Source organism: Polistes fuscatus, unplaced genomic scaffold, assembly GCF_010416935.1.
Source record: "Polistes fuscatus isolate 324 unplaced genomic scaffold, CU_Pfus_HIC Scaffold2, whole genome shotgun sequence".
In the NCBI taxonomy this organism is placed as follows: domain Eukaryota; kingdom Metazoa; phylum Arthropoda; class Insecta; order Hymenoptera; family Vespidae; genus Polistes; species Polistes fuscatus.
In genome coordinates this window covers 4147867-4174964 of record NW_025113096.1, presented here as the reverse complement: position 1 = coordinate 4174964, position 27098 = coordinate 4147867, and the positions used below count along the sequence as shown (strand labels likewise).

The 27098-nt window shown below is 35.1% G+C and overlaps 1 protein-coding gene and 2 long non-coding RNA genes across 12 annotated transcripts in view; 2 read left to right on the top strand and 1 right to left on the bottom strand.

Moving 5' to 3' along the window:
* Nucleotides 1-27098, bottom strand: part of LOC122516645 (teneurin-a) — a 545517-nt gene that overhangs the window by 47912 nt on the left and 470507 nt on the right. The window contains exon 1 of one of the 10 annotated variants that reach the window (XM_043634631.1): nt 26063-26097. The exons of the other annotated variants lie outside the window; for them this stretch is intronic. Coding sequence (XP_043490566.1) covers nt 26063-26082 — 20 coding nt within the window. The 5' untranslated portion in view covers nt 26083-26097. Of the gene's footprint in view, nt 1-26062; nt 26098-27098 lie in introns of those variants that run through there. 10 annotated transcript variants of the gene reach the window in all.
* LOC122516649 lies at nt 2845-9632 on the top strand. The gene is made up of 2 exons (XR_006303634.1): nt 2845-3212; nt 9425-9632. It is a non-coding gene; the product is annotated as an uncharacterized LOC122516649 (long non-coding RNA).
* Nucleotides 9956-10257, top strand: LOC122516650. The gene is made up of 2 exons (XR_006303635.1): nt 9956-10048; nt 10110-10257. It is a non-coding gene; the product is annotated as an uncharacterized LOC122516650 (long non-coding RNA).

Here is a 27098-nt window from a genome sequence, read left to right as displayed (position 1 = left end):
TTCTCATTCCTAACGAAACACTATCGAGCGAAAAAGTTTAATGGTGAAATAATGGGGGAAGGGGAAGGGAGGCCCTTTCGAAAAGTTGGACTATGGCCAGTGTTGCGATGATGATATCAAGCATCTCATTTTCCCTCATCTTCCGCGAATCTTCTTGATTGTCGTCGGTTGTTTTGATCCAAGAAAAATAAGATTAAGATTAAGAGGACACGCAAACTATGCGATAAGACGTTTTTACTTTTGATCATTAGAAAAAACAAAAAGAGAAATTACTCTCATATCGTACGTAAATTTTTATCCAAGCAAAATTGGTTTCTAGCCTCGAGGTTTGTACGATTCTTTTTATGAAAATCATAATAATAATAATAATAATAATAATAATAATAAATAATTACGTTTGATTACGTTTAAAAAATAAAAAGAAAAATATAAAACCGTGTCTCTCTCTCCATTGTTCTATCTTTATTCACGATTGAAAAATTATTAAATAATTTCACAATATAATTTTCCCATTTCTATTTCCTTTTCTCTCCATCCCTTCGTTATCATCTAAAAAAAAGAATAAAAAAAGTAGACAAACAAAGTTTTTGTTATTCTTTTTTCTCTTCATTTAGAACGTTACGCGAAGTTTACAAAATACGTACGGTTTCTGCTGGATCGGATGGAATCAATTTTTTATACTTTCGGTATAATATATAATACGCGTCACACACATACACACGCATATATACGCGAACGTACGTACACAACACATATTGAAAACGTTTCTGTGTTTCTATGGAAACCGTATAAAGGTATATAATAATTCTACGTTTACGAAACTTAGAAAAGCTCAAAAATTTTGCGGCGCCTGCCTTTCGCGGGGGAGAGCTGCAGGGGGAGGGGTGGGGCGAGATAGAACGGAAGCCAATTTATTCGCAGTAAACACTATTACCCCTTCCCCTCTCTGACCCCCTCCGGACGCTGGGAACGCGATTAATCTTCGCTTTTCCTCGAGCTTCTGCACCCACTCTAAAGCAGCCGCCATTGCAGTCGCCGGTTGAAATCCGTCGACGCTTCTGACCGAGAAAGTATCCTCCTCCTCCCCCCTCCTCCTACTGGTTTTCCTCTTTCTCTTTCTCTCCTGTCTGTCTATCTTTCTGTCTGTCTGTCTGTCTGTCTGTCTCTTTATCTCTCTCTCTCTCTTTCTATCTTTTTCTCTGCAAAACAAATAAATCTCTTCCGGACATGCACCACCTAAAACCTTCCTTCATTCCCTTTATACGCGTCTAGTTGGACTGAAAATTTCATTTCTAAAATTATGACTAATAAGTACTTATATATAATAATAATAATAATAATAATAATAATAATAATGTAATACAATACATTCGAGTAGATTTGTATTTAATATTTTCGGATATATGAATTTAAAAATTAATTTTACGTATATTACAACAAATTAAATGTGTTTTCGTATTGAATTATATTTATTGTTTACGCGGATCAAAAAAAAAAAAAGAAAAAAATTAATCTTTTTTCGTAAGTATAAGCGCAAACGTATATACATACGTATAATTGAATATAGAAAAATATTCGTGTTAATTTTCATGATAGATAATTTTATTCATTTATATCACACGAGCATAAATGGAAATCGATAGGAACGAGTAATTATCATTTCTTGTGTTTCTTTTTTTTGTCTATTCACTTTTCCATACGATATTATTAGGAATTGAAGAAATATATGGAAGGGAAAAGTAATAAAAAATATAATTCACTAGACCAACGGAACTAAATTGAGGATAATCGGTGATGGGAGGGTGAGGGGTAAAGAGGTGGGCCTCCTCAATTTCATCGAAAGATCGAAATGGTCCGAAGAGGGTGACGAGAAATAAGACTTAAGGAGAAAACTCCGCAAGGAAAGAGCGTTTAAGGGTGTGCCGAAGGAACGAAACACGAAGTAAGCAGCTATTCTACGCTTTGACACCCCACCCACCCCCCTCTCAATTCCCTGACTTCCCCCTTCACCTTTAGTTTAACCCTCCTAGCCCTTTTTCAAGTCGGAGGGTTAAACCATTTGCCCTGGTAAATCGGTTCGCCGAAATCGAGTTATATTTCCTAATCGATACGATGGATTAGGTTATATCGTATTGGTACGCATCGATTCGGCCACCCGTGGTCCACCTTCTCCTATAATTTAACTACGCTAACTATAAAGCATAAAACACCATGCTCGTTATATTTCTTCATTGTTTTAGAATAGAATAGTATAAATAATATATTTGTATTCAACGGATTATTCTATAGCAATTAATTAGGATTGTCTGGTGCATTTATACAAGCTTCCTGCATGATAAAACTACCAATTGAAGTTTTTCTTCTCTTTGTTTTTTTTTTTTTTTTTTTTAATATTATTTTTCACCGTCACGTTTATCCATCATTATTCGTTTATTATTTCTCTCTCTCTCTCTTTCTATCGTTTTACACGTATATATCTCATCAAGAAAATATTTCCATAAGAACGAACAAAAGCGTTAATTAATCAATGGGATTATATAGGAAGAGTTATTCGATTGTAAATACCGCAAATGAAGGAACAATGCCATGACCGTGCGTGTAATAGGCTAGATCGTTCAAGATCTTTCTATCTATCCATCTATCCATCTATCTATATATCTATATATCTTTCTTTCTTTATCTCATGGTATGACAACGTACAACACCTACCTACACCGATTAAAGAGAATTGACCAGCTGCCTGATATATTGAAAGTTAAAAAGGTAATTGTGGGGTGGCGTTGCCGTCACATATTGAGCTGAGTGTCGTCTGAGTGGAAGATTGGTACTGCTGCAGATGTGAGAGGAGGAGCTGGAGGATACGAGTTCGAGCGTGTGATCCAATTATGATGTAACGAATGTATCGTCGATGGTCGACGAGCCACCACCGACATACAACGTGCTTCGAGTGCTTGAACGTTTCGAGGACGTTACTACTACTACTACTACTACTACTATTACATCAACTACTATTACTATTATATACAGTTAGATGTATAGTACGCGTTTCCACTACCAATAGGGTTGCTAGTACTACTTGCTAGGAGACACACGGGACCAACATCAAACGTCCCTTTTCGTTGACGAGTGGCCCTTCATTAAGAGTCGATTGCTGGCACGCTTCGATCGAATGTCTCCTTGGATTTCGCCTTCTACGGGAACGGCACAAACTGGTTAAGTTCAACTATCGATCCTAACTATATATAATATATATCTATATATATATATATATGTGTGTGTATGTGTGTTACCGTGAAAGATTGAAATTAGACGATGTCAAGATTCATATGATCGTTTGGTGCGTTATGTTCGAAATATTAATGTTCAAGAATAAATTCAAATGTTCGGTCATTCACCGAATTATTTGGTATCTGTTGACATTTCATCATGCGAATCTTGACATTATCCAATTTCGGTTTTTCGCGGTAACATATTATATACAAATTTATATTTCTCTTGGGGGTACACCGCGTGACTTTAAATAAATATGTCATCATTTTTCATATGCGCGATTTGACATCACTTTTTATATACTAATACTATATATATATATATATAGTAAAAAGAAGAGAGATCATGATAAGCTTATAGACCTATCATCTTGGACAGTTCTTTGATCCCTGATTTATCGTCTAGATCAAAATAGAAGAGCAACTACGTTAACTAACCGTTGAAGATCGGTTATTATTAAATTCGTTTGGTGTGTGTAGTTATATTTCTAAAGCTCGTTCGTCATAGTCGTGTTTCAACACTGGAAGATAGTTGAGAAGGATAGAGACAGATAGATAGAGAGAAAGAGTTAGTAGCGGAGGTATTTCGAAAAGAAAAAAGTGATGGTAGAGGAGGGAGGAAGCGGGGGGAAAAGGTAAGGGGAAATGAGATTGACGCGTGTGGAATTTGAAAAAACCCTAGAAGAGAAATCGTTAGGTCGTTAGAACGATGGACTTATCGGTTGATGAACGAAAAGTGCTACGACGATGGATTAACTAATACTATTACTACTACTACTAGGATCGAAGGGTAGACGATTAGAAAAGGGAGAAAGATTGAAAGAAAGAAAGAAAGAAAGCAAGAAAGAGAAATAAAAAGAGAAAGAGAAAAGGAAAGGAAAGAGAGAGAAAGAGAGACAAAAAATATACGTAGGAAGAATCCTAATAAAAATCTGATACCTCAGGACCCGGTATTCCTTCTGAACTGGGGTGTTCCCGAAGGAGAGCTAGAGTGACACAAAGATCTGTAACCCGATGCGTGGAGTCCTACTTGAAATTGAATCTCACTTTCCAGAGAAAAATTACTATCGCTGTGTGCGCGGAATAACCAACTCGTTTTGTCTCTTTATCTTTTTTTCTCACCCCCCATGGTCGTTTTTCTCTCTCTTTCTTTTTTCTTTTTTTTGTCGTTCCCGTTATCGTTGTCTACTATTTCGCGTTGTTATCATTTTCGTAAGATAGAAAGAATAAAAATAAAAGATAGAAACAGAGAGAGAGAGAGAGAGAGAAAATGATCGCAATATTTGTGGAACTGTTTTAAAACTCGATGCCCGTTAACGCGATTACCCTGTCTAATTATTAATTTCCTTACTTTAATGATAATTAAAAGCAGCACACGAGAGAGGAACTCATCCAAGTTATCTATCTTTTTTTCTCTATTTCTATCTTTATCTCTCGCTATAGGACCCGGTGAATACGTCGGGATTGTAATTTTAATCGTAACGGTTAGCTAATATTGTTATCGTTTTCATAGTTGTTGCCATTGTCATCGTCATTGTCATCGTTGTCGTCTCTTGCGCCTAATTCCCAAGAACACGATGTGGCTTTCCAACCTTCTCTAGATTCTATATATATGTGTGTTGGTGTATCTAATACCTACAAGGATATCGGTTTTAACGGTAATAATAGTTACGATGTCATTGAATATTCAAGTCGACGTTCACCGAGAGAAAGCTCGCGAATTTTGGAGAAGCAAAACTGCCACCTATACATATATGTATGCATCTGCATAGTTATATATATATATATATGTGTGTGTGTGTGTGTGTGTGTAAGCTTTCCTCGTCGTTATTCGCTGACTCGATGACCGATTTTACGTAGAGGATAAGACGACTGTGTGTACTTGGCGATAAATTTATGTTACGTGACGTTCTAACGTTGAAATTTCGATCCACGATATTATACATACGTACACTAGGAACATGAATATGCAGTAAAATTAGTGTGGTCTTATGTTTGGATTAGATTATCCCTTCCCCGTGTTTCTAAAAGATAACAATAAATTATATATCCTTAAGGGAGAAATAAAAAAAGTCTACGATGATTAATTTCAATAAAAGATAATAAAACTTGATGAATTGTACATTTAAAAAAAAATAAAAAAGAATTAGAATTGTCCGAAGAAAATAATATAAATAATACATAATAAATATATTACCAAAGTGTACTATCACACATTTCTTACATTATTATTTCTTTTTTTTTTCTCCACAAGTCCGACTATCAAAAAATTAGTTCAATTTAAGAAGATTAAAAAAGGGTCTCTTTTTCTCTCTCTCTCTCTCTTTTCCCTTAGAGATTGAACAAAATTCCGCTGGTATATAACAAAATTGTGGAAGATGAAAAGGGCGGCAGTGCGTCCAGAACAAAGGGCCGTTTCTCGCCTCGTAGGCCCTCGCAACGCGCTTTGAGTTTAAATGAGAAAAAAGGGATGTAAAAGAAAGAAAGTAAAAGAGAGGGATGGATGGATAGTTCGCGGTACGCGAAACGACGATACTAATGTCAGTGGTAACACGTTATAAAATGCGATACCAAGGCAGCTGCGGTACATGGCACGGTAATACAATCCCGCGTAAATCCTGGCTGCCTTCTCCTCTTCTACGGTGCCGGTGTACTGTGTCCCATGGTTTATTGTCATCCGGCATAACGTTGAAAGGACGCCGCCAGCTGCTAGGATACCTACTCCTACTTCCAACCCCCCCCTCCGCCCTTCTTTTCTTGGTCCCTGACGCAACAACCATCCCTTTCTTCCTCCCTCCATCCACAATCTTCTTCTTCATCCACCTCCTTTTCTCCTAACGTGGAAATTCGAGTCAACCGAGATCCGATTAGAACAAGTATGAACTTTCTCTGTCTCCCTTTCGCGTTATCCTTCTGAGCTTAATCTTAATATTTTTCAACAAAAAAAAAATTCGTCTACAAAAGTTTGCTCGCAAATCAGACTAAGTCCGACTCTCTCAACGTTTTAATGAATTTTTCTTTGGTTAAATGTACTTTCTTTTTTTTTTCAAACGTCCTTGGGAGGAAAATTATTTTAGTGTTATAGGTATTTTTATATGAATTAAGTCGTATATTTTTAGAAAATATATATTTGTTACAAGAGTTAATTAAAGGTGATGTTACACGTATGTTACTACGATTAACAACGGACAAATTGACAAATGGGATTGGTTTACTTTCAAAATAAATCTCTCGATTGTATACGAGTACAACGAACGCGTATAATTATATACAGTATGATTGATTTTTATTTATTTAAAGGAAAAAAAAAATAAATATAAAATAATAAAAAGGAGGAAACATTACTACTACTCGATATTGTCACGTCTTTATACGGGCTATGCATTAGCCTAGAAATCATTTCTCCGCTAGGCGCGATCCGTGACTAGCGAATCGCGTTCGTCGAGAGGAGATAAAATCATGCGGAACGTGAGCGGAATCGTTCCGCGTTTTCCACACGAAAATCCAATTTCTTTGCTAGGAAACCGGTGTGCTTCGATGCTGACGTACCTTTTCACTCGTTCCAGCATCGGTTTTCCATCTCTGACTTATACCGTCGTCCTTCTTATATTTTCCTTTTTTTTCTTTCTATTCTATCACATCATTTTTCACGTATAATAAAATAATATATGCGTATCCCGAATATATGATAGGATATTATCATTTTTTTTTCCTTCTTAAATAAGACAAGAAATCATTTCGTGTTTCATTCCTTTTTTTTGGTATAAATTTGTGTTGTAATTATAGGACTGTATTTCTTATATTTGTTTATTATTTCTTTTTTTTTTTGTTTTGTTTTTTTTTTTTTTTTTTTTTATCTTCATATATAAGCGTATACGTAGATGATTAATAAACTATACGACGAACATAGGAAACGGACGAAAGAACGCATTGGAACGTGCACGGACTGGTAGAACGATGATACACCGTCTCATCCTACATATCAAAACTTAAAATCACATTCCCGATCGTCTTCTCTAGCGTTATTCCACGGGTAGAGGAATATTTCTATGTTCGTGAGTGGCATTCGCGATTTCTGGCTGAATCTACCCCTACCCTCTCCCCCCACCTCCCGTCCTCAACTCGCCCCACCCACCGCCACGATTTCTGACAAAGTGCACGCGTTACATTTCTATGCCGTATGAAAGATCGTCGATACGGAAACGATCGACTTTATTTACTCGCATCCCTTTTTTATCATCGTGTCATTCTGACTATTCTTTTCAATTTTTCCAATATTCGTAACTTGATAAATATCAGTTGCTGTAACTTTTAAATATGATCGTCATACGTTACTTTGTTTCTTTCTTTTATTTTTTTTTATTTTTACAACGTAACACGATGAAACTTAAAAAATAAATAAATAACGCAGAGAATTCAATTTTACGTTAATTAAATGATACACGTGTTCTCGTATATGTGGTGTAGGTATACGAAAAAAGTTACGAAACAAAAAAAGAATAGCAAATCTTATTCGACGAACTCGATTTACTTTTTCTTGTCCCCCGTCTCCAAGAAGATTCATCGTAGAATCGAATTTTTTTTTACTAGGATTATTTTACAATTCTTCTTTTACATAATGAAGAGAATTCGCCAAAAATGTAGAGAGAGAGAAAAAGAGAAAGAAAAAGTATTGTAATCAAGAGAACGATCGTATTCCGGGCTCGACTTTAGCTAAGAAGATCCTTCATAACCGCTAGGAAAGTTTGGTAATCCTTGCGGATCTCTTTGAAAATGCTATTCCGTTGTTCTTTCATCGATCTCTTAGGAGAAACACCGACCTACGCGTTTTACATATTTCACAACCGCACGCTCCGTCGATAAAGTACGAACGCTACCTTGTTTTTTTTTCTTCGAGCCCTTAGATTTTTTCCGAACGATGAAACTTAGCCGCGCGTAGGATAGAAATTTTCTTCGCAAAACTAAAGAAAAAAAAAAAAAAAAAAATATATATATATAAAAGTAAAGGATGATCTTGGCAAACTCGCGGTCATATTAACGTTGAAATCACCTGGGGAAAGTATCTTCGAACCTTTATGAGATTGGATTCCATCAGGTGGTAACGACCGATTTTTAGAATTGAAACTCGGCTCACGTTTTCGCGAGTCTAACCCGCGACACACGGAGTCCTGTATTTTTCTTCGATGAAACGATATGGGATGAAGAAGAAAGGATGGTTACCTAGATGGCGTCCGTTATTACGATCGTTCTGGATAAAAGTCACGTGTATATATATCTATGTATTATATGTATGTGTGTATGTGTGTGTGTGTGCGTGAAAAAAAAGAATAAGAAAAGATAAACGCGAGACTTCGAAGAGAAACTGTACTAGGAAAGGTTGGTTGGAAGAAAGGAGAATAAGAAAAGTGGGTGGGGTACGAGGTAAATGGTATTAGGGATAGGAGGGTGGGGGTGGGGGATAGTGTGTCTAAGATGATACACCAGCTAACGTCGACGTCATCGGGAAAAGCAAGCTTTTGCTCCTACGGCAAAGTTCGCGTTCGATTAGCAGGAAGGGATGGATATATGTATCATCGGTTTCCACAAACTTTGACAGCATTCGATCATCCCCCTGTCGTTGCTGAACCGTCTGTCGCATCTTAACAATGTGGTAAAGCTGTAAGAGCAAAAGAAGGATGCCGTCTACGAGAATAGGAGAAGCAAGCAAGCAAGCAAGCAAGCAAGCAAGCAAAAGATGAGGGAGAGAATATTACACCACGTGTGCGCGCCAGTAATAAGACGATAGCACGTGACGATAATGCAAAAAACCTTTTCCTTACTTCGTTGTCCTCTTTTTTTTCCTTTCTTTCTTTCCTTTTTTTTTCTTTTTCTTTTTCTCCTCCTTTCACGTTTTCACGTTTACGCATTACCCCTTTTGAATATATTCGAGTTTTTATTGAAAGCTTATCATCGTTTTCTTCTTTTCTACATATATTATATATGTATATAGTTTTTTGTACTATTTTTTACATAGACTAGTATTAATTATAATATTGTTATTATATACACAATACTTCTTGAAATGATTAAAGTTATTTAATAGAATAAATTAATATTGTTATTATAATATAATTGTTGATATGATCGAAATGATTAACGATTGAATATTAGAATAGGTAATAGACGAGTCATTCGGTAATTCAGTCATTTTACTTTCAACGCTTTTGAGAAAGGAAAAGAAGGAAGGAAGGAAGGAAGGAAGGAATTTCGTTTTCCTGTAAGCCCCAAGTATCCCATTAGCTCGAATATCGGTACTGTGTTCTGCGGCCTCGGCAAAGTGTTGCTTGAGGGATAAAGAATAAAAGGAAGAGAGAAATAGATAGATAAAAAAAAAGAAAAATAAGAAGAAGAAGAAGAAGAAGAAGAAGAAGAAGAGGGTAAGAAATACTCGAGTTCTTTGATATTTTTAGTTGAAGTAACTTGGCCGTCGGCCCGCTTGGTTTCCCTTATTCTCTCGCCTCCTTTTTCCTCTTTTCCACCAACCACTCTCTCTCTCTCTCTTTCTCTCTCTTGCTTTCTTTTTCTCAGGAGTTTCACAAAACTCAATTTCATCTCGGCTATCTCTTTCCCCCCCCTTCCCTCTCACTCTACCTTTACCTCTATCTTTCTCTCTGTTTCTCTTATAAAAGAAGAAGAAGAAGAAAAAAAAGGAGGCCTTAGGAAGGGACAACGGGACACGACTTAATGAAGAAAAATCTTAGGAGGATATTGCGGATAGGAATGGAAGAGAAAGAAAAGCGGTGAGTAGGGGGTAGCAGGGTGGGACGAGATTTTCACATACGTAAACGTAACGACTTTCAGGGAAGGGCGGATGGGCCCTCGCTCGGAGGGTCGAAAACGTGCACCCACCCGTATTTGCCCTGGCACGAGGCGTCATTATTTTGAGTGCGACACGCCCGAAGAAAGTCTCGTTGCCTGTTGGTAGGAGAAATGAACGGGCAAACTGGGAGAAAAAAAATATATAAGAAGAAAAAGAAGAAAAAGAAGAAGAAGAAGAAGAAGAAGAAAACTGCTGGTGCGTATTCGACGAACCGAGAAATGCTCCAAAGCGTGATGTTTTCTCTAACGACGATGATGATAGCATAGTAGTCGTCTTCGTCGTCGTTTTCTTCGTCGTCGACGTCGTCGTCGTCGTCGTCGTCGTGTCGCTCAGTTTGTCCTGTCTGTTCTTTTCTTTTTTTTTTCATTCTTCTTTTTTCTTTTTTCTTCTCGTTGACGTTAACGCAGGTGAATCCGCGTCATTTGCGAGGAATAACAAACACAGATTTGGATAGTGGATGTATCGTTAACTACGACACTGCTATTGACTGCGTACGATTTTTCATGTAAACGCGCTCCAATGGCCCGAGACGTGCCAAACGGGCCGATTCCTACGATGAGAAATAACCCCAAGAGAGAGAGACAGAGGGAAAGAGAGTCATTTTCTTTCTTTTCTTTTTTATTTTGCCCTATTTTTTTTCCCTATACATATGTATTTGTACACGTATAATATAATGTTTAGCGTTATTTTGTTAAATAATTTATAGTACTTAATTCTTTGAATAATTATACTGACTCGTATTAAATTATGAAATTAGAAATTACATACTTCAATTATTAATTACATTTATAGAGAGACGAGATCGTATTATTTTTTACGTAGATCGTATATATGTATATATACTGTTTGAATTGTTAATATTGAAATATTATATATTGCATGTTATAATATTTTATGAGAACTATAAATATCTCATCTTGTATTTTTTATGAAGTTGTGTAACATCGATAGAACGAATTCATTATTGGTGATAGATTTTTTCTATCTTTCCGACAACGATCGTGTATTGTCTCTAGAAGGTATATAAATTGAAGAATGAATTAGCTGTTCATTTATAATGATCGATAAATCGACGTTGAAAGAAAATTTTTACTTCATTTAAAACGATATGTTTGATACACCTCGTGTAACGTTTCATTGTCTTTTCTTTTTTCTCTCCCGATTTTTTGTCTTTTTTATTTTTTACCGTTAAATAATAGCAAGTATGAGAAAGTACCTTCTGGAAACGAGCACTTTGTCACTCTGGCAAGCCATTGGCTAACACGGGAAACATTCGACCGTTGATTAAGTGCGTACCAACGTAATGACATTAATTTTACCTTTTATCGGATTTCATGACAAGTTCAACGCGTTAATATGTCGCATTAAAAACGATCTTTATATCCGTAATATTACGGGGTATCCTCGATTGAAAGGCAAGTTTTACGAGTTACGTTTCGTTGCAACGTTTAAAGCTCATTTTTATAGCGAAATCGTTATTGTTATATATATTGTATTAAGAGAATAAAGGAATCGATCGTAACTTAACTAACTTTTAATATTTCGTTAAATAAATAACTGCGTTCTTTCAATAATTTGTTAAAATATATACCAAAACGATTTGATTAATGTTTGAAGAACTGTTATAATAAAATGAATTCATCACATGAATTTATACAAAAGTAACGTTGGAATATAATTTGAATTTCGTATTTGTATTATATATTTGTATGTGTAATTTTGTTGACGAAATTATAACCACGTAGTTATTATTGTTACAAAATTTAAAAGAAAATAATATTTAAATCGAGTGATTTAAATAGAAAAGTACGTGGATTTGTAATATACGTATATATATATGGAAATAATATATATGGGATTGGAATAAATATAGAAGCAAAAGACGTTAAAATATGAATATTCAAGAGTAATCGAGTATAAGTAAAATTGTTGTTCAGCTAGGTAAAGGCATAAGAAATAATTTCCTTAATTATTGTAGGATAAATATAGAAGTAAGAAACATTGAAATATGAATACTCAAGAATAATCGAAAATAAGTAATAATTATTATAGAATAAATATAGAAGCAAGAAACGTTGAAATACGAATATTCAAGAACAATCGAGTATAAGTAAACTTGTTTTTCAATTAGGCAGAAGTATAAGAAATGTCTTCCTTAATTATGGTAGGATAAATATAGAAGCGAGAAACGTTGAAATGTGAATGTTCGAGAACGATCTAGTATAAGCAAAAAGTTGTTTTTCGGTTAGGGAATGAGAGAGTATGCGTGTATGGATGTGCTTAGCGTGGATGCAGGAAAGACGAAAGGAGGAAAGGATATAAGGCGAGAGAATATAAAAGAGGAGCGTTTTTCGGTTCGAAGACAGTTCAGTTCAGTGTAAGTTCAGCTACGATAGTTAGTGTTATATTAATAAATTACTTCTGATCGCACTCCTCACTATATTTTTTTTTTATTTAAACATCCTACAAATTTTGGGGGCTCAGCCGGGATTGAGTAAAAAGTAAGCCGTGAGTGAGTGTAATTTTTGAAATTGCTAGTGTGTAGCATCCTCGTGTAAGTTATACAGCGTTGGTTAAGTCTGTATTAAAGATCGAGGTTGGGCATATTTTGTCAATTTTCGTGTTGCGCGAAGTAGTGTGTAGCATCCTCGTGTAAGTTATACAGCATTAGTTGAAGCCTGTATTAAAGATCGGGGTTGTATTGGGAATAGCATCCTCGTGTAAGTTATACAGCGTTGGTTTAAGTCTGTATTAAAGATCGAGGTTGGACACAGTTTTTGGTTTGTCGGTTCGTTGAAAAGATTTATAAGATGTCGAAGTCACTGAATAACGCTACGATTGCTGAACTCAAGGAGAAGTGCAAAGAATTAGGATGTAGCACTTCAGGAACGAAAACCGAATTAATACAACGGTTGAGAGAAGTTGATCCGTCGGAAGCGTGGGCTCAGAAGAACGTAACAAATACAGCTCCACGCGTTGTGTGTGAAGAAGTAAGATTCCCTGATGCTGAAGATGTAGGGAGATTTTTGAATGATAATTGCGAAGAAGAAGTTAGAAAAAATGATAAGCATTTACTGGAGGAAGAATTGGAACTCGTACGACGTGAGTTAGAATTGGTTAGAAGTCTTCGCGGTGCAAGTACTAGTACAGAGCGACGACAATTGGTTGAAACGCAAGAACAAAGTTACAGTAATCCAGATTTTAGAGAAAGGGTTGATATAAGGCTTGTGTCTGACCTTTTGAATGTTTTTAAGGGAGAAATGGGTGAATACGAAAATTGGGAAAGACAGCTGAGAATGTTACGAGCAACATATAGTCTCAACGATAATCAAGTGCGTATGTTAATCAGCATGAGATTAAAAGAGAAGGCACTTGAATGGTTCTATTCAAAACCAGATTATGTCACAATACCCATTGAGGAGTTGCTAGCCGATTTAAGAAGCACATTTTGTCATCGGCAAAATCGTATAGTTCTACGAAAAATTTTTGAAGAGCGTGTTTGGAGAAAAGATGAGTCATTTCGTGAGTACGTTCACAACAAGGTGATACTCGGAAACAAAGTTCCGATTCATGAAGATGAAATTGTAGATTATATCATCGAAGGTATTCCAGATGCAAATCTTAAAAACCAAGCTAAGATAAATAGGTTACGAACGAAGGCAGATATCCTAGAAGCTTTCGAAGGAGTGACCCTGCAGGAAAAGAATCGAATTCCGGGTGATACGAGATTCGTTAGAAGACCTTACAACATGAAGAATTGGAATACAGGAGGGTGGAAATCTACGAAGCGGACAAGAAGTTGTTTTACTTGTGGATCATTTGACCATATGGCTGATAGTTGTCCAAAGAAGAAGAAGGAAGGACCAACGTGCTACAATTGCAAAGAGCGAGGACACATTGCATCGAATTGTCCGAAGAAAATCCCGTAGTAAAAGAAAGTTTAAACACATTTAGAATTCAAGAAAAGAAGTGCGTTATTGACGTTCGAGTGAATAATTGTTGCATCAAGGCATTGATTGATACAGGCAGCGATGTATGTCTTATGCGTTTTGATCAATACATAGGAGTATTGGTATGTCTCCATTTCAATTATTGTTCGGAACAAAACCGCGTTTTAAAGAAGATTTGCAGATAAAAGAAATGATAGAATCAGAATTGATTAGTATGTTTGAGGATGAGCGTAATGAACTACGAGAGCGTGCGAAAGAAAGTATTAGTAAAGTACAGAGGGAAAATCGCAAAACGTTTAATAAACAAAGAGTCGAAGCTAGGGTTTATCGCGACGGAGATTTGGTTGCAATAAAGCGTATGCAACAGGGACCAGGCCTGAAGTTAGCGAATAAGTTTTTAGGACCGTATACGATAATAAAAGAAATGCGTAACAATCGTTATTTAGTACGAAGAGTTGGAGAGCATGAGGGTCCGTTGCAAACATCCACAGCAGCCGATTATATGAAACCGTGGTTTAGTGAAGAAGGTGATATGTCTGACAATGAGAGTGAGAGTGATATATCCGATAACGAGCGTGTGTGTGAAATTTCAATGTAGTATGTATGCATATTCTGTAATGTTCTATTCGGAGAGAGACACATTCGAGGACGAATGTACATGCAGAATGGCCGAGTATGGGATTGGAATAAATATAGAAGCAAAGACGTTAAAATATGAATATTCAAGAGTAATCGAGTATAAGTAAAATTGTTGTTCAGCTAGGTAAAGGCATAAGAAATAATTTCCTTAATTATTGTAGGATAAATATAGAAGTAAGAAACATTGAAATATGAATACTCAAGAATAATCGAAAATAAGTAATAATTATTATAGAATAAATATAGAAGCAAGAAACGTTGAAATACGAATATTCAAGAACAATCGAGTATAAGTAAACTTGTTTTTCAATTAGGCAGAAGTATAAGAAATGTCTTCCTTAATTATGGTAGGATAAATATAGAAGCGAGAAACGTTGAAATGTGAATGTTCGAGAACGATCTAGTATAAGCAAAAAGTTGTTTTTCGGTTAGGGAATGAGAGAGTATGCGTGTATGGATGTGCTTAGCGTGGATGCAGGAAAGACGAAAGGAGGAAAGGATATAAGGCGAGAGAATATAAAAGAGGAGCGTTTTCGGTTCGAGGACAGTTCAGTTCAGTGTAAGTTCAGCTACGATAGTTAGTGTTATATTAATAAATTACTTCTGATCGCACTCCTCACTATATTTTTTTTTTATTTAAACATCCTACATATATAATCTGGTTAAACGACTATTACAGATTTGTATCATGAAACCTGTTTTTTTGCATTATCAAATATCGTTGTTTAATTGATGTTCAATGGAATCAGAGTTTTGAAAATAAAGCGAACGATAAAGTGTTCCTCGTGAAATAATAAATGTTCGGTTAATACAAATTTCGTTATATTTTAATGAGAATATCATTTGTAATTTACGAAGGAAATATGTCATTTAGGGAATTTCATAGAAATTCGTTCCCATGTATATTATATAACGCGAGCTGTGCATTTTCTTTCTCCTCTTTTTACTTTTCCCTTTTCATTTTTTAATACTCCACACAATTCGCGCGAAGGATTTAAAAGTTGTTAAATAAATATAACAAAAATAGAAAAAAAAAAGAAATTTTTCTTCAGAGATATTATTCGATTTTGAATTATGATAAAATCATTTTTTCAAATAATATAATCACTAATGAAACAAATCTTATTTGATTAAAAAATTAAAATGAAGTTGAAGGATCAAAATTAGAAGAATAACACATTTATATATATCAAATTATTTGATTGTGTGCAAAAATGTTTTTTAATTTAACGATTAAAACGAATATTAATTATTTAAAGAAAGAATATTTAACAGGATAATTATCGTTAAATGAAGTTTAATATTTAAACGTTTCTTCGTGTTGTTTTCAACATTGTGTACTAAAATAAACGAAAGAAATAAGGTGAAGTGGTTTACGATTCGTAACCTCTTCTACCCTATTGGAACTCGTTCGAATGTCGAAGAAAAAGAAGTTTTACTTGTTCGGATACTTCGGAAAAGCTGACCTTCGTCCTGAGTCAACTACGGAAGGGGCAAATCTAATTTCAAGGGTTTCGATTGTCCGTTGCATTATATATGCCCTGTCTACAGTATGCTTCCTTTACTCGATCAGTATTTGGAAGGATTCCTTAAAACTTCTCTTTCATTTTTATCCATTTTCTCATTCCTTATATCTCGTTTAATATTGAATTAAACTTTCTCCAACACATAAACATCCACAAATTTGTATCTTTTATTTTCTACAACACGTTAAAATAACTTTTTCTCTTTCACTCGAAAGTTTGTTCTACCGAACCTTCTTTTAATCTACGCATCCTTTGGACTTTACTCTTCTCATTCTCGATTCTAATATAAAAGTACACTTTACTGCATAGGTGTAAATTTTGGCCTACGAGTGTTTTTTTTTTATTACCGAGGAAAACACATTATTTCTTTATTTATACGAAAAACTTGGAATTCAAATTTTTTCCTAGCGTTCATACTTATCAATTATTTTTCTTCTTCTTCTTCTTCTTCTTTTAAAAGTCATATCGAATTACTCTTTTAAAATGAATGACTATTTCGTAATTTGACCAGCTCGTTTGTATATATATTTTTCGTTTAAATATATAATTAATTGTCCTGTCATTTAAACGTCATTATTTATTTTCCATAATATTAACCGACGATTTTCTCTAGTACCTATTTTTCCCCATTTCTTTTTCTCGTTTGTATACGTAATCCATTTAGGGGGTTGGGGTTCGGGGAGATGGCGGAAAAGGGGAAAGGGGAAAGAAAAAAGAAATAATAACGGGAGAGAATGCGAGAGAAAGATTTTTTAATTTGACGCACGTGGAACGTGTTCTCATTCGCTTCGTATTTCGCCATATTTCCCGTGAATATTTTATAACCATCCTAGTCGAGGTAGTAAAGCGACGCGAGACTGTTTATAGCCCCCCACCACCCACCCCCTTCTAACTTTCCCTCCCACGTTCTTTCTCTCTTCGTTCAGAAGGAAAAGAGAAAAAGGAAAGAGAGAGAGAGAGAGAGAGAGAGCGTGAGTGAGATTTACGTTTTCCGCGAACTTACTCCGATCCATCCGCAAATTCGTCGAATAATTTTCTTTTGCCACAAATTCATACCCTTTCCTCATACTTTATCCCAAAAACTCTGTATGATAGATATCCAGTTACGATATTGAACGGAAAATAAAGTATACGGTGTATACTATAAATTGTCTCTTCGTTTGAGAAATAATAAAGAAAAATAGAAAAATTTATAATATTGGTTTATTAAATTATTGAAATAAAAAATGACGCATAGGGCAGCGTAACTCTTGTATTTTTTTTTATTTTCATGACTTATAAAAATATTTATTTCATTTTAACAATGATATATATATAATCATTAATAATTATTCATTGAGATTGTAAATAATATTAATATTTAGCAAGTGTTTCTTAAATTTATCTAATTCAAATAAAATAATACTCATGCGACAGATCGAATTCCGTTTGATTTTTATTCAAGTTATAAATAGAATAATATATTTTATGTTTTTCTTTTTTATTATATATCTCAATATATGAATCTCCAGTTATGATGATGTTAAAAAAAAAAAAAGGTTAATAATATTTTACTTCGATAAAGTTTAGTTAGATCTTACGAGATGTACTGAATATTACAAACATATAATCGAATTAATATATATCGAATAATATGATTTTTGGTGACTCTTATTTAAAAGTTTTCGATTACTACAAAAAAAGAAAAAAACAAAGAAGAAGTTTCATTTTGAATGAGTATTACGTGAAAAAAGGTAGAATATTCACAGCAAGGTGTACAAACAAGTATATATATACACACATATGTATTTTCTTGGTGGACTCGTAAGCTCGGTTAGAACGTAGAAGATACTTTGGTATCGCGAAGGGAAGGAAAGAGCCTAAGCCCATCGGGTTGGGTCTTTGCTCCTTTGTGAAGAGAGTAGCGTCGCGACGCTTCCGATCGGATAAAAGTTGAGTCGGATGAAAACGGAATTTTTGTCCGCCTGAAACTTTTCTCTCCGTGTTTCGAAATACCGTATACCTATGTGTGACGGTTATGTATATACACATATGTGTATGCACGTGTGTGTGTATGAGAGAGCGAGTGAGATAGCGTATTGTTCGCAACAATGTTCGTTCGAACGCTCGCCCTCGCTTATACCTGTAATCTAACGTTTATCCACGGTAGCAGACCGAAAGAGGATTTTCCAACGCGATTTCGAATGCGAATCGGGGAACGAAATTTTATGTGTTCGTTTTCTAGCTAGATAGGGAGGGAGGTGGGGAGAATATAGATATTCATTCTCGTGAAAAACGGATTCTCTTCGATGTGGCATCATAAAATTTCTAACGAAATGAGAAACTTTTTGATTATCCGATATCGGTGATCGTAAGTTCGATCTATATTTGAATGTTTAATATTTTATAGAGGGGAAAGAAAAAAGAAAAAAGGAGAAAAATAAAAAAGATCGTCATTATATTATTTCTATAGGCGATATCGATTCGATTCGCAAATTTTCTTTGATTTTTATTATTATTATTATTATCATTATTATTATTATTATTATTATTGTTTGATTAAATTTAAACGAAATATTCGTATCTTTGTCAAAATTAAAAAGTGATATAAATTAATGATTTATAAATATTGATTCATTTGACATTAGATTGCCGGAACTCGTCAATTTTACTCTCACTTACGATTATTATATTATATTATATTTATTTTGAAAAAATAATTCCTGCTCCTTTATTCTCAAAATTGTTTCGATCAAAATAAAATTTCATTTCTTTTCTATTCAAAAAAGAAAAAAAGTAAAAAAGAAAAAAAGTAAAATAGAAAAAGAAACTTCAATTCCGACGTTCGATTCAAATTAACGCGTTTACGTCAAAATAAAATAAATAATACACGAAACACAACATCCGACAATCCAGCATAAATAATAACGATACTTATCGATTAATTAAAAAGAAGACGAAGAAAAATGAAACAACAAAAGAGAAAAAACAAATATTAAAAGTAGCGCACTAATAGAATTTATCGGAAAATAATAATCAAATAATAATAATAAAATAAAGAATTAGGAAGGAGAGATAAGTCTCGTCGTAAGTTAAAGTAAGGTAAAGTTTCGAGGCAAGCTTTATGAGACTCGATGGTATGCAGAGAGTTATGGAAACCTATGGTCGCAACGGTGGTGGTGATGGTGGTGGTGTGCGAACAGGAGAGAGAAGGAAAACGAGAAGGAGGATACAGAGGGAGGAAAAGGGGGGAGGGCATTGGCGTTCCTGGCGGAAACACTATTTCAACGTAATTGTCGCTTCATCGTTCCCTCTCGTCCGCACGGTACCGTATCTAAGCTCCGACATACCATCGAGAGCAGGAGAATCCCTAAGCTGTCCCCTGACCCCTCTCCCACCCCCTCCTTTCCCTCCCCCTTCGACTCCTCTTCTCACGATATACGTATCACTACCTACCTATACGGTTTATATGTAGAGTATATACGGAAAGAGAGAGAGAGAGAGAGAGAGGTAGGAGAGAGTGCGAGAAGAGACACGTTTATATTTATATACCAATTTACGTTAGAGTGAGTGAGATAGAGAGAGAGAAATAAAAAGAGAAAGAGGAAGACTATCCCAACGCATAGTTACGTGTCTTTGGCACGAAGTAGTAGACAGACACCTAGCCAGACGAAATTAACTTTTAAGCAAGAGGAATAAAGCGCATAGACTTTCCAAACGACGGAGTCATTCGTGAAAATGACCGACTTGTACTAACCGGAGAAGAGATGCCTAATGACATCCGGTAAAAGAGCGACCACGCGTAGTACGCATTTTCCTCTTTATGCATTCATGCTTACTGCAAAAATCTTTAAGCTCTTTAGTATCCCTCTTTCTCTGTGTATGTGTGTGTGTACGTGTTTCTATGTATTCTCCGGAAGTGGATGACATCGGGAGTTTAAATGTCTAGATAAGTAAATATATATGCGTATATGTATGTATGTATGTGAGTATTATGTGTGTATATATAAACGAAGGAAATGGGTCTTAAGTTTCTCTTTTGATATTATATTCGTCTTTGGATAAATTACTGATGTATATTTATATCTTAATTAGAAATTGAGAATGATTGAAAGTATTTGTAAAAGAGCTTTACGCGAATATTTTTCAATAATGTTTACAAGAATTTTAATTTATTATGTATTAATAATAATAATAATAATAAATAATACATATATTAATACATATTAAATACAGAATAATACATTTATTATGTATTTAATTTATTTATTTAATTTATTATTTTAATTATTAATGTTATATGGAAATTTTCAGAAAAATTTATTAATCCTCCCCCATCTTTTTCCCGAGTCCGATCTTTCGCTCATCGTTCTGTAACAAATAACTTTGATAGATTTTTTATTCACGATTGTAAATGTATTATATTTGTAATTAGTTAGTGTGACATATTCGTAGACAGATCGTTTATACACGTATGTAGATAGAAAAAGAAAAAAAAAGAAAACACAATCATACATTTTTACCTCATACGTGACTCGAGTCGCTAGCTTTACTCACAGACCCTTCGTTTTCCCTTTTTACTCTCTTCTACACCCTTGCTAACTCTTAATGTTTGCCAACACACCACCCGTCGTATTTATTTCAAGATACGACGTCGAGTTAGTGTGGTAGGGTGCGAAGGAGAAAACTAAGAGGAAAAGAGAAAAAAAAATAAAAGAGGTTAGAGGAGTTCCATCAGAAAGAGAAAGAGAGAGAAAGAGAGAGAGAGAGTTGACGCGTGTGTGTGGGAGAGGGGGTACGTGTATATGCGTGTGGAGAAAGGTCAGAAGGGTCGTTGTTGTTTTTTTTTCTTTTCTTTTCTTTTTTTTTTCTACGTATAAGGGAGAGTTTTATTCCATACAGTGGCTATGAGAAGGTAACATCGTGGAAAAAAAAAAGAAATAAGTCAGTTTTCCTAGTAGGTAGGTGTTAAATTGAAGGTAACTTGAAACCGAAAAGAGATACTCGAAGAAAGGAAGGAAGGAAAGAAAATTTCAAGATTGCCCGACTTTCAGGATCGGAGAAAAATAAAACAAAAGATGAGGAAAGGAAGGGGACAAATGGGATTAGGAAAACGAGAAGAAAAGAAAAGAAAAGAAATGAAAAGAAAGAAAAAGAAGGAAGTGAATGAGATAGAAGAAGAAGAAGAGAAACGAATACGATTCATCTCGCATCTGTGCTTCCACCAATTAAAATTAATAAAAAAAAAAATAAAAGAAATAGAAGAAGAAGAAGAAGAAGAAGAGAAGAGTCAGACTCCGGTGACTCGAGAACGATGAAACGAAAAAGTTTTGGCCTATCGAAAGGGACGACCAACCAACCAACCAACCAACCAACCCACTTCCTCCTCATGGCGAAAAAAGGGAAAGGGAAAGGGAAAGGGAAAGCAATTGAAGAAAAGTTCCGGCGAAACTAGTAGTCACACTTTCATTTAGTTTTTCTCGTTTAATTCCAACGTTGTGTTACTATTTCTGAAAGTGAAATCACGCTCAACAATAGTTACGTTCAATTGTACGGACAAAATTAAATAATATAATATAATTGCATCTCAAAAAGGTCGCGAACTTATGAAAGAATATGCGGTATCTTTTTCCTTTTCTTTTCTTTTTTTTTTTTCCTTATGGTAAATGATATTAACATAAAGCGCGTAGATATATTTTTTTTATATCCTTTTTCTCCAAGGGTGTCGAGAAGATTATAATAATAATAAAAAAAAAAAAAAAGAGAGAAAAAAAAAGTCCAGTCATGACATTTGAAATCCTCGGGCCGTACTTACTTACTTACTCGTAAAACATAAACCTTTGAAATCAGAAATTTCAACCGAACGGAGAACAAGTTTTATAATTATTAAAAAGAATATGAAAAAAAGACGGAAAGAAAAAACCCGAAAGAGAAAGAGAGAATGAGAGAGTGAGAGAAAGAAAGAAAGAAAGAAAGAAAGGAGGAATTCTGATTGGACGTCGTTAATAGTGCCTCTCGTTAAATATACCAACGACATACATTTCGAAAGTACAATTAAGGGTATCCTTTGTTCGTCTATTAGAGAAACATTGTCGAGGGTTTTATTATTCACTCTTTACCCCTCAATATCTTTCTCTCTCCTACTCTTGATCTTTCAATTATAACATACGATTGTGCGGCCAATCATTCGAAAAGTCTTTCAGAAGAGTGACAGAGAGAGAGAGAGAGGGAGGGAGGAAGGAAAGTGGGAGGGGGTCTTAAACTGGAACAACGAAGTAAAGTAACGTTACATGAAGAAGTCGGTATTGTACAGACGAAAGAAGAAGAAGAAGAAGAAGAAGAAGAAGAAGAATGGGGTGAAGGGTGATAGGGAAGGTGAAGGGAAGGGGGTGGGATCGTTTGAAAAAGGCAATGCGACGACGAGAGGTCGTTATCGTGTCGTGCAACGTCGTAATGGCGTACGAAGGAACGATAGCTTAGCTTTTACATCTCTCTCTCTCTCTCTCTATAAATGTTTTTCAAGTAGTGAACTAGAGAGAGAGAGAGAAGAAAGGAAAGGGTCAGCTCAGTGTTGGTGTGACTAGTGTTATGGACGACGATAGACGTTTAGATAACGATCTCAATTCGTGCTACGTTTGAAGATGAATGGTAGATTAGCCGAGAGTGTTCTAATTATAATTTCAATGCAACGTGAAAGAACGAGATAGATAGAAAAAGAGTGTGAGAGAGAGAGAGAAAGAGAGGAAGTGGGGGGGTAAGGTGGGAGGGGGAGGGAGAGAGTTGAGAACGGAATCGGTACGATAAAAGAAGACGACGTTTCGCACCGCCTTTCTTCTTCTTTAGATACGGATAGAAAAAGAGAGATAGAACAGTTTTGAGAGAAGGTAAAAGGAAATATAAAGAGAGAGAGAGAGAGAGAGAGAGAGAGAGAGAGTAAGCGGAAGCTTCAAAAAGTCGACGGCAAGGAAAGCAACCTAATTAAGTCTGGGAGATGTCTCGTTAAGATCGCTGATGAAGACGCTTGTCCGATGTTTCGTTCGTTGCGAAACTTTCTCAAACCTCTTTCAGTTAGCAGAAAAAATTGGGGAAGGGGGGAGGGAGGGGTAGGTGGGTGGGATGTTATGTTCGTCTCTAACTCGTTTCTTATTCGTCCACTCTCGGTTTTCCCTGGGATCTTCTTTCCTCTCCCTTACACCCCCTCCTCCCATCCCCACTGTTTGGTGGGATGATTTGCCAACGAATTTCTTACGAAGAAAATTTTTCCTCGTCCCACCTTGTTCCTATTCTCTTTTCTAGATTCGCGTGTGGTGTCGATTGTATTACTCTGCTAATAATATTACGTTAATAATTTTCTTCTCGATATTTATTTGTTTTTTTTTTTTTAATAATTTTCCATTCGTATCGATGTAAGATCGATGATATCGTACGAAACTCGATTATTCTTTCTTTGAAATAGATCAAATGGATTAAAAAAGTAAGAAAAATTTGCATGCGCGTCAATATAATAACAAATCCAATAATATCTAAGAAAAATCTCTTTTCTATATACTCGTACGGTGTCAATAAAATGATTCTTACGATAATACAATTTTACAATAATTTTCTATAAATCAATCTCATTTTTATATATTCGTAACATCGATAAAATGATGAAAATCATGTAACTATAGATTATTTCTTTTCTAAAAAAAGGGATGAAAAATATAATAATAAAACAAAAAAAAAACAAAAAAAAAAGAGAGAACTTGCATACGCGTAAGTATAGAAAGTATAGAAAGTATAAAAAGAGAAAAAAGAGAAAAATAAAATATGAAAAGTGAGGGCTCGAGTGTGTATCTAGGAAGATAACAAGGAAAGGTGGCGATCATTCGTAAAGCTGTCAACCGAGCGATATATCAGTATCCTTTTTAGTCGTTAACTGTGACACTCCCTTCTCAGAATACTCGAAGCACTGTAGTGCAAAGAGGGCGAGAGAAGAGTGAAATAGAGAGAGAGAGAGAGAGAGAGAAACGAAGCTGCTTGATCGACACACGACGATGATGCACTGAACGACGTAGAAGCGTCACTTGGGGGAGGGGGGATAGGTGGGGAGAGGGAGAGGGGGGGAACGGGCTTACAAAGCGGCAATATGGAGAGGGCTTTTCGAGGGCAACTGTATGCTCGTTAGTTAGTATGCATTCATCGTCGCATTATTACAGTTAACCACACGTTCTTCCACAAGATACATTGTATGTATATACGAACGATACTACTTCATATACAATACCCCGACAGATGCAGGGTACATATACGTGAAACCAACACACCCCCCCCACAGCTTCCATTCTATTTTCTTTCCTTTTCTTTTCTTTTTTTTTTTCTTTTTCTTTACTTTCTTCTACGCTTTTTACCGATACACGCGGTGAACACACAAACTAACATGGCAGTGCTTTTACCAGTCTTTTATTCTTCTCCTCTTTTTTTTTTTTTTTTTTTTTTTTATTGCCATATTGACTTTTTTTCTACTCACTTTAACTGTAGAGTTAAGGGATGATGTATGTACGTCGTATCTAACAACCAATAGAAATGGATATTGTATAAATTTTCGACATTTTTCATATCGTATTGAACGATTTGATTTATCGTTACTTTATTATGGTGTTTTATAAATGTTTTATATATGGTTATTAGGATTGTATAAGCTTTTATTGTATTTAACGATCATTAGAAATGTATTGTAGATAAATTTTAGTTTGATTTAGAAATTGTTCATATCAGATTGATTGATCTGATTAATAATTATTTTATTATGATGTTTTGTAAATGTTATATACGCGTATTACGGGAAATATATTAGGGTTGTACTGAAGAAGTTTTATTTCTTTTCTTTTTTTTGTGTTTTTTCTTTTGGAAAGATAAACAAGTTAGGGTTGCTGTTAGTCAGTCAGTTAGTTCTGACAACAAGTCAACTTGCGGAAAGATTAGATTTTCTTAAAGTCGTTTTTCACTTTAGGGGGGGGGTAAGAAAAAGAAGTTTCGGTCGGAGAGGGGGTTGCGGATGCTGTCGTAAAATTGTCCTATACGCGATGACTGAGACGAAAGAAAGAAAGAGAGGGAATGAACAAACAAAAAATAAAAACAAAATAGGAAGCTCGCGTGGTAAAAGTACTCGATCGTTCCACTAACCTGGCAAAAGAAACTTCTTTATTTCGAGAGAAAATAAATATTTGACCCAACAAGGGTTGCTGGTCGTCTGGCAAAATCTTTCTCCTTGAATCCTCTTTCGACGAGAGTGCTTCTTTCTTTTTGTTTTCTTTTTTCTCCTTTTTATTCGCGATCATTCATAAGAAAAAAAAAAAAAAAAAAAATATCTAACGCAACGATACAATTTTCAATTCAATCGTATTCGATGTTGCTATCGTGAATCTTTGTTTCTCGTTAGACGACAATCGAAAAGAAAAGAAAGAAAAACAATAAATTATTATTATACTTCCGACTTGACGATTTTTATTTACGAAATACAGAAAACAAAAATAAAAACATAAAAAAGAACAATCTTCGAAACGAACGAATGACAGAAATAAAATTTCATTCGAAGCAACGAAAAAGAAAAAAAAAGGGAACAAAATGAAATCTAAATTTAGATATGTATTATTTGATAAAAATGGGGTAAACGTTTACTAAAAGTTTTTCTATTTGATTTTGAAAAGAAGTCAAATCAAAAAACTCTATACGTAGAAATGGTATTTCTCTTAGAACTCGTCGTCGTCCTCGTCGTCGTCGTCGTCTCATTGGATTTCGATTTGCCATTTTCACGAAGACGACGTAGACGACTACGACGACAACTTCGTTCGGACGTACCTTTTATTTTGCCAACTCATTCGCTACTTTTCCAGATACGTTGAAAGCCGATGGTCGCCGTTCTTCCTTTATCGAAGACCTTCCACAACGACTAGGTCGACCCACTTTCGAAAGAAAATAGCTAGAGAGTAATAAAAGAATTATCTTGCGTCTTGGCAGCTGTTTTCAAGACTTTTAAGATCCCTTCCCTATAATTGTGTTGTTTCGTACGAAAGCTCGATAAAAATCTCGGACGTTCAAATTTCTTTTTCCTAATTTTTTCTTTTTTTCTTCTTCTTCTTTTTCTTCTTCTTTCCCCTTTTCCCTCATCCCTCTACCATCTAAGAGAAAAACAAGGGAAAATATCGAAGAAATAACGTTTATATAGACACGCCAATAATTGTCTTTTCCTCCGTTTTTCTATTAAATTAATGACCGGGAAAACTACTCGAAATATTTCTATTTACTTTATCTCTCTCTCTCTCTCTCTCTCTCTCTCTCTGTTTCTCTTTATTTCCCATATTTATGTCGTAAATATATACCCGTCCGTCCTCACGGATAATTCGTTCGGATTATTCGTTTCATGTGGTTCTTCTTGACGTGGAAGAAAATTTGCGTCGACGAAAAAAGCCCATGTAAACTGTAAAATTTATTTCGCATATTTTCACACACACACACACACACACACATACATACATACACACACGAACGCATAAGTTCACGTGCATAGAAAGAACAAAAAAATGAAATTCACAAAAAAAACCTCACAAGAAAAATTGTATTAGTTTACGTTTCGTCGAGTTATTGGTAATTCAAAACGATAAATCTGTTTTCTTTCTGTCATTTTTTTAAATAACACCGTTAATGTTGAATTCTCTCATTCGAACTGTGTAAGACTAATAGATATAAAATATATTTTCGTACCGCACGGTGAATTAAAAACAAAAACTCGCGGGATAAAAAGTTTTCCGTAAGCGGAGGGATGGGTTTATAAAAAAAAAGAAAAAAAAAGAAAAAATCAGTACAGCACGTTGATACGGCGTTATCGACGAAGGGC